Source organism: Hydra viridissima, unplaced genomic scaffold, assembly GCF_058129835.1.
Source record: "Hydra viridissima isolate aposymbiotic clone 2 unplaced genomic scaffold, HvirCarnegie_v1 scaffold_4, whole genome shotgun sequence".
NCBI lineage: Eukaryota > Metazoa > Cnidaria > Hydrozoa > Anthoathecata > Hydridae > Hydra > Hydra viridissima.
In genome coordinates, this window is record NW_028324303.1 from 20,216,554 (window position 1) to 20,229,442 (window position 12,889).

At 29.0% G+C, this 12,889-nt stretch overlaps 2 protein-coding genes and 1 long non-coding RNA gene across 4 annotated transcripts in view; 2 read left to right on the plus strand and 1 right to left on the minus strand.

The window, feature by feature from the left end:
• LOC145182702 (RNA helicase aquarius-like) overlaps window positions 1-385 on the plus strand; it is a 30,534-nt gene extending 30,149 nt beyond the window's left edge. For both annotated transcript variants that reach the window (XM_090083704.1, XM_090083703.1), the window contains one exon: window positions 88-385. In XM_090083704.1, coding sequence (XP_089939830.1) covers window positions 88-222 — 135 coding nt within the window. In that variant the 3' untranslated portion in view covers window positions 223-385. The remainder of the gene's footprint in view (window positions 1-87) is intronic.
• A 3,778-nt stretch (window positions 386-4,163) lies between these two features.
• Window positions 4,164-12,889, plus strand: part of LOC149890431 (uncharacterized) — a 54,204-nt gene continuing 45,478 nt past the window's right edge. The window contains exon 1 of the long non-coding RNA XR_016451966.1: window positions 4,164-4,202. This is a non-coding gene — a long non-coding RNA (uncharacterized LOC149890431). The remainder of the gene's footprint in view (window positions 4,203-12,889) is intronic.
• Window positions 8,292-12,889, minus strand: part of LOC145181293 (RNA helicase aquarius-like) — a 33,142-nt gene continuing 28,544 nt past the window's right edge. Inside the window, exons 42-45 of the mRNA XM_090085267.1 lie at window positions 9,676-9,873; window positions 9,468-9,530; window positions 9,274-9,387; window positions 8,292-8,658 (exon numbers count right to left, since the gene is read on the minus strand). Of these exons, the coding sequence (XP_089941393.1) occupies window positions 8,524-8,658; window positions 9,274-9,387; window positions 9,468-9,530; window positions 9,676-9,873 (510 nt within the window). The 3' untranslated portion in view covers window positions 8,292-8,523. The remainder of the gene's footprint in view (window positions 8,659-9,273; window positions 9,388-9,467; window positions 9,531-9,675; window positions 9,874-12,889) is intronic.

Below are 12,889 nucleotides of genomic sequence, written 5' to 3' on the forward strand. Positions count from 1 at the left end.
ATAATAATAGTAATAATAATAGTAATAATAATAATAATCCTCGTATTTAAGTTAAATTTCTTGTAATTAATTCATTTCATTTTACAGGGTGTGAAACGGCTTGAGAAGATTGAAGAAGATCCTGTCCTAGATGAGAAAATGGCAGCAAAAGCTGCGGATGAATCCAACGCAATGGATGTTGGGCAAGATATTGTGAACGAAGTGAACTTAGACGATTTATAAAATGTCTCTCGTATGAAATGAAGTTTTTAAGTTTCTTCAAATGCAAAAAAGCTCATAGCAAAGTTTAAACAAGAAAAAAATTCCGTATACTGGAAATAAACGTGCATTACCGTTCGAACTTATAAGTCTCCACTAAACTGAAAAGAAAATTGAAAACATTAAAGTTTTTCATTTCTTTTTTTTTTTTTTTTCTTTCTTTTTTTATTGTTAAAAAAGAAACGTGTGTCTGAGATACTTTTTTGAACCCTCTTCGAAATAAGTAATAAGATACGCAACCATGTGATTCAGCGTATTCCCTCAATAATCTAAAATACGTTATTTTAAGGTTTTCATAAATCTCCTTTACATAAAACTAATATATAAAAGAAAGACGAAGGTATAACAGGGTGGTCAGCGGACCTGGAAATCTTAAGACCTTTAACTTTTATACTGTCAAGTTAAAAATTTATTTAAACACATGCATTTTAAATGTATTCCTTACATTACTGTTCATAACTAACATTTCAGTGCATAATTTTTTTTTTTTTTTTTTTTTTTTTTTTGAGTTTTCAAAACCTATTTCTGTGTTGACGCCAAAAATCTTTTAGTATTATCAAGATTTATCGTTTTCAAACAGATTTTTGGTTTAAACTTATAGCATGATGAGGCTGTGATTGCCTGATTAATTGTAATTACATGATTAATTAACAAAAAATTCACTTCCGAACTGATACTGTCCGCATTTTGATAAGGTTTTAGCGTTTTGTGGTGAAACGGTTTTCGCCCCGCTTTTGATATAATTCTTCCTCAATAATCAATCAATTAGTTTCATTGAAACTTTTACTTATTCTTTTTTTTTTGGGTTTCAAGTAAAAATTTGTTGTTGTTTTCTGGAACAATCGAAAGATTTTGTAAACCTACATGTAATTGTGGCTAATGATTTTGATACCTTTTTATTTATAGAAGCCTGTTCATACCGTTTCAGGAGATTAGGATTAATTTCTTTAGCTATTACGTCTATTGAAGTCTTAACAGTGGACTAACTTTTCATTAGAGGGATCCTTCGGTGAACCCTTCACCAGAGGTAATGAAATCTTCATCAGAGGTAATGAAATCTTCATTCAAGATTAAGAGTTCACCAATAACTCCCTCTATAGTTTGGTTTTACGGCAAAAATGTCGTTAAAACCTCATACTTCAAAAAGTAAAAGAAAATTCACTTAATATAATAATTTCATGACAACGAGTATTGCTGTTTAAAAATTCTACTGCGGTTTTTTATTTTATGCCTCGATTGTTTTCAATAATTTTTCATTTTAAATGGCAAAAGAAAGAACCATTCAAATGTTCGACAATCTTTATTAAGAAAAAGAAATTAAAGAATATTTCACATATAATCTTGCATTTATTTAAAGAATGGTTTCGAAATAACTAGTTATCCTAACTTTATCTGAAAGACCTTGCAGGATACAACTAAGTGCTTCACATGGCTGTCGAAACATAAGGAGAGTATTACGGTGTTACGGCTTCTTTTTTTTCTTTTTTGCAAAGCAAAAAAGCTCGACATAATTTTGTTGTATCGGCAACCTATAAATTCGTTAATACAAACCTCAGTAGTTGTAAAAATGAATTAGCAAGCTGTTTTTGATTGCGCGTTTTTTGATTTCGTGCGATTATTTGTGTGATTTCATTTCATTGCAAATCATTACGTCGTAAATTTCTACTTTATTAACAACCAAATAGTTTCTTGTTATGCCAGGGGCTTGTAATTAGGCATGAAAAATCAAAAACTACAAATAGTTGAAGTTCTAGATTTTTTGTAGATCTTATCATACTACACTCCTTCTTCCCTCCCCTCCCCCCCTCTTCCTCTCATAAACAACTGTAGTTCACTCCACTTGAGAATAGATTTTGGCATCCTTACTTCACATTCGAAAATTTGCAAAAAAACACCATAGATCAAGATGAGGCTTTGACTTTTTTACCTCTGGAAAACGCAAATATAAAGATAATATTAATTCAATATTTCTGAAGGGTTGCCATAGTTACTCTAAAAACCTAATAATTATTCAGAATTAATCTTTGTCAATATCTGTTATAATGGTTCTAATCCATAGTTGTTCCGTTCTGATAGCCCAACATGGTGCAGCAGCGATTTGAAGACTTTTTTCTTTCTACTTTCAATTTACAAAATTTAACAGATAACCTGCTTACACAGACTGGTGACAAACTTGCTGATGATGGTTGCTTGATCAAGAAAACGAGAACTCTTAACATACCTCAATTTTATCAAGACTTCTATCTCACAATAGAAACACATGAGTTCATTTAAACTCTGGTATTTTAAATGTGCTAAAAAAAGTTTAAAAAGTAAGTTAAAAAAATTTTTATTCTTCGAACAAATCAAGTTTTTCTAGGACAAGAACGTCTTTTCTAGTAATCAATCAAAAGGTTTTTGAATCATCAGTCATTTACATGGAAAACTAAACTGGCTAAAAGAAGAGTTGAAGAGTTTGAAGAGTTTTTGGAGAGGAGTTTTTGAAGGCAGTTTTTGAAGAACAGCTTTTGAAGAGGTTTTAAGATGGCAAAGTAAGAGTTAAGAAGAGTAAGAGATTTAAAAGAGAATTTTATGAGAAAAGAGTTTTAAGGGATTTAAAAGAGGAATTTATGAGAAAAGGATTTTTAAAGGTTTAAAGAGAATTCTATGAGAAGTATTTATGAAGATTTTAAAGAGAAACTTACGAGAAGATTTGGTAAGAAAAGATATTTGAGTAACTTTAAATAAGCGTTATTATCTGTATTGATTTATTGAGATTTGCATGAGTTAATTTTAAGAGAATATATATTGATGAGAATATTTGAGAATATTTGTTAAGAAAAATAAGTAAGAGAAGAAAAACCAGTAGTAAGTACTTTTGTTTGCATTTCGATTATTAACATTATTGTTGTTATTACTATATGCGTTAAATACTGTTATTGAAAAGTTTGAAATTTACCGCGCACCTTAGCATATCCGCGCCATTACACTTACGTCACACAAATATAAGAGTGCTTACCGTTACACATCAATAGAACATTTGTTGAGTTTTATATTACAGAATATACTGAGGACGGCGAATTTAAGTTAAGCCTTTTTGATTAGACCTTGCCCATTCCTAACCAAACTATACCCAAACCTAGCCCTTTCCTAACCAATTACTCCCCAGACCATCAACCTAGTTCCCAACCTCCATATACCTAATCCAAACAACACCAAACCCAAACCTTCCCCTTACCCCTTTCCCTCAAACGTAAGAAAACATAAACATATAAATAAAATAAGAAGACAATATAAATATAATAAAACACCACCGCCCTCACATTACGCTTAACTTTATTCTTTACCTCTATAACTATTTTCTTTATGTTTATGTACATTTTATAATTTCTTATTTGTGTATATGTGTATATATGTATGTATATGTAAATACATTATAATAACTATTTGGTCTATACTTTAACTTTTTTAAAAGTCTGTTTTATAAGTGTTACTTATAATTTTTGTAATGTTCTACTTTTACTGTGACTAGTTTATTTCTTATGTTTTTCTCTTGTCTTTTTTTTTATCTTATTAAGGTCATTACGTTTTATTAGTGAATTACTATTTGCAATGACCAGTGTTTTTTTTGTAACATCCTTAACACGAAATATATTGATTGATTGATTGATTGATAAGAGAAAATGTGGAATTGAAACGTTCTGTTCGCTGCGAGAAAGCGACATGGTTAGATAATAGATTTGCTTTAAAGATTTTTGTTCTTTCATATAACTTCTAACTACTGATTGACATTAATCATGGTTATCACATTTTATTTGAACTATTTTTAATGAATTATTAAATACAATAAAGTTATAATCCTATAATACCAACAAAGTATTTGGTGTATAAATTTAAAATGGTTTCAAGAATTAAAAGAAGAAAAAGTCGTGATCAACTTGATATTTCTATTTCAAGATTAAAAGGTTATACAACAATATCTGTAGTAGCTAATCTCGATAATTTAAAAATATCAAGGTAATGTTATAAAGTAATTATACTATATTGTTGCTTTTATCTCATCCTGTTTACTGACTGTCAGACAAGTATATGACTGACTTTTTTTTATCTAAACTTTTTTCTTTAAAAAATTTCTGGTCAAATATATTTATTTTAGGAGAGTCTTCCAATTATATGACGCAGGGTGAGCCTGTTATAGATGAGGAGAATATTAAAATTGGAGGCGATAACTGATAGAAGTGTGCCTACTATTTTTGATGATGTGGCTGGATTATATGACTAAATGGAGCACGAAAGCAACGAATGTAAATTACGATTTCCTTTGTTTAATCTAAATTATTAATTTTTGACACTGACACTCACCAAACACGCACTACAAAAAAGATTGCTGTCAGTTTTTTTACTCGGTGTAATTAGTCAAACTAATTGAACAAACTTATACATTTCTGTACCTTACAGTGCTAAAAGGCTAATTTAAAAAGAAAATAGTTTTTTTCAGGAGAAGTTCCATTAAGAGAAACTCATGAAAGTGAAGAAGAATCCATGTGTCATCTTTCATCTCTCCATATAAAGCTGTTATATTTCTGTTTGAACTTGACTGAAAACAAAATTCAAGTATTTAATATCATCATTTGATAATATCATTTTCATTTAATTCAAGTCTGATTGCATAAGAACATCTCTTAGTTTATCTGATGTAAGTAAAAGTTATTTTTCTGCTGTTTGTTGTGATGAGGTGATTTATTTGTTCTTATATGAATGTGTTTTGTTACTAGATTTTTTTTTTTAAAGGTTCCCAGTTTTTAACTACCTGTATCACCTATCCAGTAAATTGTAAGTTTTTGAATACTGGGATCTAGCTATATATTTTTTGTACACAAAAGTTTGATTGTGTTTTTTAATGATTTCTTATAGGTTCCAAGCATTCCACAGTCAGATATTCAACCAATTGTATGCTGTAAACTATTTATTGTTCATGTATAGGTTTTCTCCTAACCTGATTTGCATTTATAGCAATACTATTTATATCTGGGTATATAAGGCTACCATGCTCTAAAAGCTTTGGATATAAATAATCATGAGCTTTGATATGAATCTCAGCGTCCATTTGTAGGAGTACATATGGCCCAAGGAGTACATGCAAAATATGTATTGGTGTGCATATCTTATTAAATTAAATTAGAAATATACTTTTATATTAGCTAAGCATTAGTTTTGTAATTGTAGAAAACTGCTAAAGATTTTTTTTTTTTTTGAAGGGGAAATTTTAAATCGTTCGAGTTATATAATATTTGTTGTAACTTTAGTTAAGTCCCCGTGATTCCTCTGATTCAAGTTAACTGGGTATGCTTGATAGTATGCTAGGTGTTTGCAGCCGGCTTAAAGTTGAATCATTAAGTACACAAGGTTTAAATGTTTTATATTACTAGGGCTTAGTAATTATTTCATAAAATATTTTGGTTTATAAAATAAACAGCAGTAGTATTATGTTTTAAATAGTATACTGTTCATTGTGGTTATTTTCACTGGACAGTTTCTTATGAGTGCGTACATTCTTCGTGAACTGAACACAATCCAGTCTAAGTTGACCAATCTTAAGCAATGACAGGGAAGATTGGAGGAATGTGTTGCTAGCGATCCTGGTGATTAGAATGTCTTGAAGTTTCGATTAAGGAAGAGAGTAAAGACGATGACAATGAAGGAAAAGTAGACGACAGTGAAAACGAAGATCCTCGACAAAAAAAGACTTAGAAATAACTTTTATAATTAAAGATATCATGTAATGATGATTTATATAAATACTATTATATAAACTGTATTTAACTATTGAGTAATATTAATTAAAAAAAAACAACCACGCTTTACTACTCATACAGGATGAGTAGTAAATCGTGGTTTTTTTTTGGCCGCTTTAGGACACTTCCTTCAGGGACCCTGAAGTTTTTTAAAAGCGGGTAGTCGGCGAAAAAAGTTCATTTTTGTTATTTCTTCAAAAAATTACAAAAAAAGTGCAATTTCACTCTAAAACAAAGTTTGAAAGGTCAACTTTTCACACAAAATTTTTTTACCCTTTTTAAACAAAACATTTTATATTTTATGATATTTTTTCTAGGAACGTGTTTTTAGTTGAAAGTCAAATTTACTTTATATCTTAGTTATTTAGTTAGTTGCTTAATTACTTATTTAGTTAGTCCTCATAGTCTTAAATCCTATGAGACTAAATACGTCCTTTGGATTTTAATGCAGGATTTTAAAATGACTCCTCTTGCTTATAATAAACCTAGGTTAATTTATGTGCTTTCTAATGTTGGTTACGTCATTAGGTACAGTTAAAAAACTCAATATCCGTTTCAATATTGACAATTCTCTGTGTATTTCTAGCCTGATTCTCTTAGTTCTAGCCTATTGTCCATATCCGTTTTAATATTGACCGTTTTCAGAATGTTTCTAGCCTGATTCTTTTATTTCTAGCCTAGTGTCAACATTCGTTTTAATATTGACAATTCTCAGTGTATCTCTAGCCCGATTCTCTTAGTACTTGTTCCGGTAATGGCTTATCAAGAAACTATTTGGTTGTTAATAAAGTAGAAATTTACGACGTAATGATTTGCAATGAAATGAAATCACACAAATAATCGCACGAAATCAAAAAACGCGCAATCAAAAACAGCTTGCTAATTCATTTTTACAACTACTGAGGTTTGTATTAACGAATTTATAGGTTGCCGATACAACAAAATTATGTCGAGCTTTTTTGCTTTGCAAAAAAGAAAAAAAAGAAGCCGTAACACCGTAATACTCTCCTTATGTTTCGACAGCCATGTGAAGCACTTAGTTGTATCCTGCAAGGTCTTTCAGATAAAGTTAGGATAACTAGTTATTTCGAAACCATTCTTTAAATAAATGCAAGATTATATGTGAAATATTCTTTAATTTCTTTTTCTTAATAAAGATTGTCGAACATTTGAATGGTTCTTTCTTTTGCCATTTAAAATGAAAAATTATTGAAAACAATCGAGGCATAAAATAAAAAACCGCAGTAGAATTTTTAAACAGCAATACTCGTTGTCATGAAATTATTATATTAAGTGAATTTTCTTTTACTTTTTGAAGTATGAGGTTTTAACGACATTTTTGCCGTAAAACCAAACTATAGAGGGAGTTATTGGTGAACTCTTAATCTTGAATGAAGATTTCATTACCTCTGATGAAGATTTCATTACCTCTGGTGAAGGGTTCACCGAAGGATCCCTCTAATGAAAAGTTAGTCCACTGTTAAGACTTCAATAGACGTAATAGCTAAAGAAATTAATCCTAATCTCCTGAAACGGTATGAACAGGCTTCTATAAATAAAAAGGTATCAAAATCATTAGCCACAATTACATGTAGGTTTACAAAATCTTTCGATTGTTCCAGAAAACAACAACAAATTTTTACTTGAAACCCAAAAAAAAAAGAATAAGTAAAAGTTTCAATGAAACTAATTGATTGATTATTGAGGAAGAATTATATCAAAAGCGGGGCGAAAACCGTTTCACCACAAAACGCTAAAACCTTATCAAAATGCGGACAGTATCAGTTCGGAAGTGAATTTTTTGTTAATTAATCATGTAATTACAATTAATCAGGCAATCACAGCCTCATCATGCTATAAGTTTAAACCAAAAATCTGTTTGAAAACGATAAATCTTGATAATACTAAAAGATTTTTGGCGTCAACACAGAAATAGGTTTTGAAAACTCAAAAAAAAAAAAAAAAAAAAAAAAAAAATTATGCACTGAAATGTTAGTTATGAACAGTAATGTAAGGAATACATTTAAAATGCATGTGTTTAAATAAATTTTTAACTTGACAGTATAAAAGTTAAAGGTCTTAAGATTTCCAGGTCCGCTGACCACCCTGTTATACCTTCGTCTTTCTTTTATATATTAGTTTTATGTAAAGGAGATTTATGAAAACCTTAAAATAACGTATTTTAGATTATTGAGGGAATACGCTGAATCACATGGTTGCGTATCTTATTACTTATTTCGAAGAGGGTTCAAAAAAGTATCTCAGACACACGTTTCTTTTTTAACAATAAAAAAAGAAAGAAAAAAAAAAAAAAAAGAAATGAAAAACTTTAATGTTTTCAATTTTCTTTTCAGTTTAGTGGAGACTTATAAGTTCGAACGGTAATGCACGTTTATTTCCAGTATACGGAATTTTTTTCTTGTTTAAACTTTGCTATGAGCTTTTTTGCATTTGAAGAAACTTAAAAACTTCATTTCATACGAGAGACATTTTATAAATCGTCTAAGTTCACTTCGTTCACAATATCTTGCCCAACATCCATTGCGTTGGATTCATCCGCAGCTTTTGCTGCCATTTTCTCATCTAGGACAGGATCTTCTTCAATCTTCTCAAGCCGTTTCACACCCTGTAAAATGAAATGAATTAATTACAAGAAATTTAACTTAAATACGAGGATTATTATTATTATTACTATTATTATTACTATTATTATTACAATTACTATTACTATTACAATTATTATTATTATTATTATTATTATTATTATTATTATTATTATTATTATTATTATTATTATTATTATTATTATTATCATTATTATTATCATTATTATTATTATTACTATTATTATTATTATTACTATTATTATTACTATTATTATTACAACTATTATTAAAATTATTATTACAATTATTATTACAATTATTATTATTATTATTATTATTATTATTTTTATTATTATTATTAATATTACTATTATTATTATTATTACTATTATTATTATTGTTATTATTATTATTATTATTATTATTATTATTATTATTATTATTATTATTATTATTATTATTTTTATTACTATTATTATTATTATTATTATTATTATTATTATTATTATTATTATTATTATTATTATTATTATTATTGTTATTATTATTATTATCATTATTACTATTAATATTTCCCAACCATAAAAGAAAAAAGATTTACATAAATGCAAGAATATTATAAAATAAGGGCGTACTTTCACTTCTTGTGAAATTGTCTTAATCTTTTCAGAGTAAAAGTCGTATACAAATTGGGCAAGGTGTGGCATATCACAAATGATCAGAGGTTCACCATCAGGTTGAATTGAGTTCTACAAATAATGTTAAATCTATAAAATAGAATTGAATAGAAAATAACGAAGTTATTAAAATAATAAAGTCGTCTAATCACCAGTCTTTTTGTTGGGTAGCTTTCCCAGGGTGCAAGGAAAAGCTGCATCGGTCGCGACATCAGCTACAAAAATATAAACAATCATTTTTTCACACATTATTTTATCGATTGTTTAAAGTAACTAAATAAATTTAAAAAAAAAAAAAAGGTGTGGGGGTGGGAAGGTGTGGGGGTGGGTGGGGTGGTGGTAGGCAAATCAAATGTTTACCTGGCTAAAAGCTGGTCGTAGTTCAAAACAGTTTTGAAAAAGACTAATACGAGCAAATACATATAATCCCAAACGTGCACGCGACATTGCCACAATTAATCGACGAACGTCGCGTAGATGTCCAACAGACTTCGTACGAACAAGTGATAGTATTATGTAGTCGTTCTGCTGACCTTGGTACCTGTCAACTGTTGTCACCTGAAAAAACGACCAAAATTTTTGCAATTTCAAATCATTGATCATTCACCTTCATGGAAAAAAAAGCCATTTTCAAATTTCATTATTTTCGTGCATTTAAACTAAACAATTTCATCAAATCAGTAACAAAATCCAACAATATCAGTGTGAAATGGGGCGACGGAAATGTACAGAAGGGATCATGTAGTATTCAGTTTTTAAAGAAACGCGTAAAATAAATCTTTTCGATCAGAAATTTTCACGATATTCCTAGTCGTGTGAAAAGTATCCTGTTGAAAATACACACGAAAATACGCCGAAGGAACGGCATAGAATTTTTTTGACGTGTGAACTTTAAATGGTAAAGAATAACACGGTAAGGAATCACGTGGTAACGATCGTAATAAAGTGTTCGTTTTCATTACTTTATTCAAAAAGAACACAAAAAATTGAAAGATCTTCTTGTATATATCCGTATGGTCCATAAAAATATCGCAGAAAACGTTAAGTGAATATCATAAATACCATGCAAAAGTCGCTCAAAAATCAGGGAGTTGATACGAATTATTTTGATTAAAACTCACTAAGGTGTAAGCATATTCTGTATGATTTTAATCGCTTACGAGTACGGTGAGGCACTTGTAGACCTAGGGTCCATTTAGGTAAAAAAAGCTCTCATTTTTCTTTTTTTATTTATTTTATTCTCTAATAGTATAAATGAGCTTTGATTATGGAGGGTTTCCATAGTTACCAAGGGGAAAAACTGTATGCTTCATTATGTACGAAACAGACTCTGAGTAGCAGTGGATCTGGAAATCTGGTTGAATGCAAGAAGACTTTTCAGTTTTTGAGTCATTTTTGTTAAAACTTGTAAAATAACGAATAACGACCGTGTTTTGACAATAATGGATGATTGCTCAAATAATAATCTCCTCGTAATAAAATTCTGTAGAAAAAAATGTTTCTATTTTTTTGCCCCCACATACCTCCTTTCAAAATGTGATATGTTGCAGCAGATGTTTGGATGAGAAACCATCCAGGACAACAAACGATCATACATACATATACACACACAAATTTTTACTAAAATTTATCCCATAATTTTTTTTTACATTACAATAAAAGCGATCAAAAAATAAAAAATTAAAAAATTTTGTATATACAGTTGTGCACATAATTACAAGAAATTTAACTTAAATACGAGGATTATTATTATTATTATTAACACGATTATTATTATTAACACGATTATTATTATTAACATGATTATTATTATTAACATGATTATTATTAACATTATTATTATTACTATTATTATTACTATTATTATTACTATTATTATTATTACTATTATTATTATTATTATTATTATTACTATTATTATATTATTATTATTATTATTATTATTATTATTATTATTATTATTATTATTATTATTATTATTATTATTATTATTATTATTATTATTATTATTATTATTATTATATTATTATTAATATTTCCCAACCATAAAAGAAATAAAATTTACATCAATTACTTTCGAAAAGTCTCCATTATAGACGCATTATAAATTTTATAAAGACATGTTTTTTTTTTAAAATTTAAACAAAAATGGAAGAAAATAAATTAGTAAATTTAAACCTAATGGAGTTTTCTTTATCACCTATCAACATAATTTACTTTTATTTTTTTATTCTTTGTTGTACGAAAAATAATTGGATTTTAACATAAATGTTAACTAGTATGAGACCAAACGATTATGCATATATTTATAGACGGAAGCAGAAAATAAAAAATTCAGGTAAGTCTACTGAAGACTGATTTGTGAAAATTTAATCTGCTAAACTTTACTATAAATAGGACCTAAATCCAAAAAAATTTCCAAATTCGTAATTTACGTTCAAAGTTATTTCAGTTGGTAATAAGTTGGTAATTTTCGCAAAAATAATGGCCAGAAAAAGCATATTCGAGACGGTTTGAAGGCAAGTCATTGGTATGATGAAAGCTTGTAAACGGAACTCAATGTTTCAGAGAAATGTGTTTGAACTACAAAGAAAAATTACAAGACGACCAATAGTGCTAAAGAGTTACCAAGGACCGGCAGGCCGCCTAAGACAACAGACCGAGATGCAAGCTACCTCTTTCGAAAGGTAAGGAAAAATCTTACAATTAGTAACATTAAACTTGCAAGAGAGTTTAACAGCTTCTTTAAAAGTGTTGAAATTTGTGGGGAAATAATAAGAAGGATTTTAGATAAAAAAAAAAAAAAAAAGAATCGGTTCATATAAAGCAGATAGAAAGCCATTGCTCAAATCACGGATAGGTTCCAAATGCGAAAATGGTGTCGAAAAAGACTTCACTGGACCAAAGAAGATTGGAGCAAAACCATCTTTAGCAACCAATCGAATCTTGAAGTCTTCAATCAAAACTCAAGAGTTATGGTAAAAATTTAGAATTCAAAATGATACGTGGACCGATTCGTTATAACAAACTTACAATGCGGAGGATGCTCAGTCGGTATGTGGGGTTGCTATTCCCACAAATGCACTGGATGCTGCAAAGTGTATACGGGTCGAAATAACCTAATTACCTACAAAGACACCCTTGAAAATAAGCTTTTACCATCTGCTAAACTATTTCATGATGAAAGTCAAGCATGGAAATTCAGCAGGACGGAGCTACCGCTCATATGGCGTTATTAGTCCCAGGCCTGTTCAAAGAGTAGCAAATTATGACCTTGTATGGTGCGCTAGGTCTTTAGATCTGAACCCAATCGATAACATTTATGGATGCCAAAATGATACCAATAAAGAAAGCGTCCATAAAGCATGTTAAAAAAGAGTTGGAGAGAATTTGGTCTGAAATTTCGAAAGAACTCTATGGAATTTATCAAATTAATGCCAAAACGCGTTGGAGCCTGTTGAGTTGCCAAAGGCGGCTATCTCAAAGTTTCTTAAAGTTTTCACACTGTAAATTTTAAAAATATATAAAATGAAGTAGAAGTTAATAATTTTTCCTCATTTAGAATAATGGCAAA